General features: G+C 40.1%; 1 protein-coding gene across 1 annotated transcript in view; it reads right to left on the bottom strand.

The window, feature by feature from the left end:
* CHD2 (chromodomain helicase DNA binding protein 2) overlaps positions 1 to 2,008 on the bottom strand; it is a 144,332-nt gene that overhangs the window by 98,375 nt on the left and 43,949 nt on the right. The window contains exon 6 of the mRNA XM_023727811.1: positions 259 to 366. Within this exon, the coding sequence (XP_023583579.1) occupies positions 259 to 366 (108 nt within the window). The remainder of the gene's footprint in view (positions 1 to 258; positions 367 to 2,008) is intronic.

A 2,008-nucleotide genomic window follows, 5' to 3' on the forward strand; every position in this document is an offset into this window, starting at 1 on the left:
ACAGCAACGGGTTTGGGTTTTGTTTTTTTTTTGTATCAGAGCTACACACCATTCAAACATCCCTAATGACTTAGCCCCGTCATCTAACCACTTACTAACCATGCAGGCTGGACAAAGTGAACTACAGACATTCAAAGCCCAGAGTACAACATACTGTATCTAAATCAATTGAGGTTATCATTCCAGCATTGCGTCATCCCTCTCAATCTAACAGAAATTAAACTAGTCCAGAGCAGAGATGCTCAGGCAAACACATACCTTCTGGGAATGGGTCTTCGGGCTTTCACTTTTTTTTGCTCTGGTTCACTCTCTGCACTGGTGCCTTGATCCCGTTCATCTTCTGAGGGCTCCCGTTTCCATTTTTCTCTGCAATCAAAAGCAAAGCGATTTTTTTTAAATTCTTCTAGGTAAACAATCTGACAAAACCAATTTCAATCTGGCAAAACCAATTTCAATCTGGCTTATCCAAAAGGCAGAACATGCACATTTTAAATATTATGTTAAAAAGATTTATTCTAGCTCCATTCAAATTTTGGTTGTGATTCTTCTTGGACTATACGATATCTGTTCTTATTTTATTTCTAGTAATAAAAATAGAGACTAGGATATATTTTTTAAATCATTTGCTCTGAAAAAAGAAACTTATTAAATTTCTCACATTCCGTTCTGAGTTACTACTATCATTGACAAGATCAAAGACATAATATACACTACATCAGTGGTTCTCAAATTTTAATATGCATCAGAACCACTTAGAGAGCTTGTTAAAATAGATTTCTGGACCCCAGTCACAGAATTTCTGATTCAGTAGGCCTGGGGTGGGGCCTGAGAATTTGAATTTTAACAAATTTGCAGATGATAACTTATGCTGCTAGTTGGAAATTTCTTTGACACCCACTGTACTAGATACTTCAACATCTGTAGAGTATTTGAGAAAACAGTCCCTAAACTTATTTTTCAATGATAAACCTGCCATCTACCAGATAATCTGTTTAGTTAAGGATGTAGTTTCTAACAATTATTAGGTAAAGTAGATGACGTTCCTTTGCTCCTTGAGATCTTAAAAGGCTTGAAAGAACCATAACCTATAGGAGTCCTACTACCCCAGTTTTTCAAGCTTACTTGAAGACCAAACAAGGTTATCACAGGGACCTAGCTCAATTCTCACCTGTAGAGAGGAACAAAGGAACATACAATAGCTACTAGGCATGAATGACCTAGGTAAAAACTTACCGGTAAGTACCTGGAGTTTCTCTATAAACAAAAAACCCCTGTGCCTCTGGGTCTGTGGATAGGAAATGAGGTCATGCTAAAGACCACTGCTGCGGAACTGTAAAGTCAAATCAAGACTCCCCATGGGAGAACAGGTCTAAGTAGCAACAGTGAGAGCATGTTGCAAGAAGGTGGCTGATCTATAGATTCCTGAGAACCTTCCTGAAAGGTGCGGGAGTCACCCGACACCTGAACTGGCAGAGAGAGACCTTAGGGAAAAAGAAAGCCTTCCCTGGTAAGGCAGTAAGGCACTTTTATGTGCATTGCTCAAGCTCTACCAGCACCTTGTGTTTATGTATCCATCTTTCTACCAGTAGCTGACTTCCTTGGAGGGAGGGCCTTTTTTGTTCCTCTTTTATCCACCAGAGCTTAGCACAAGGGCAGGCAAATGGAGGTGGTGTTTTGTTAAATAAAGAAATCAATTAAGGAATGAGCCATTTCTGTCTATCAGTCAGACAGGTAGAGAGCTTTTGGAAGCAGACTTCTAAGAGAGTAAGGTCAGCTAGCATTGCCTACTATCCTTCAGTCTCTAAAACAAAGGCCTCCTTGTATCCAACTACACTCTGGGCACCTATCTTATCCTGCTTCCCTAGAGCCTAGTACAATAAATGTCTGCTGAAGAATTCAACAGATAGAAGGTGATCGTCAGGAAGAAAGGAAGATGGCACAGCAACTAGAAGACTGGCATGAGCCTGCAGTCTCCCTTGGAACACATCCAGAACAGCTTACCCTTCAA

The sequence above is a fragment of the Trichechus manatus genome, unplaced genomic scaffold (assembly GCF_000243295.1).
Source record: "Trichechus manatus latirostris isolate Lorelei unplaced genomic scaffold, TriManLat1.0 scaffold00019, whole genome shotgun sequence".
Taxonomy (NCBI): domain Eukaryota; kingdom Metazoa; phylum Chordata; class Mammalia; order Sirenia; family Trichechidae; genus Trichechus; species Trichechus manatus.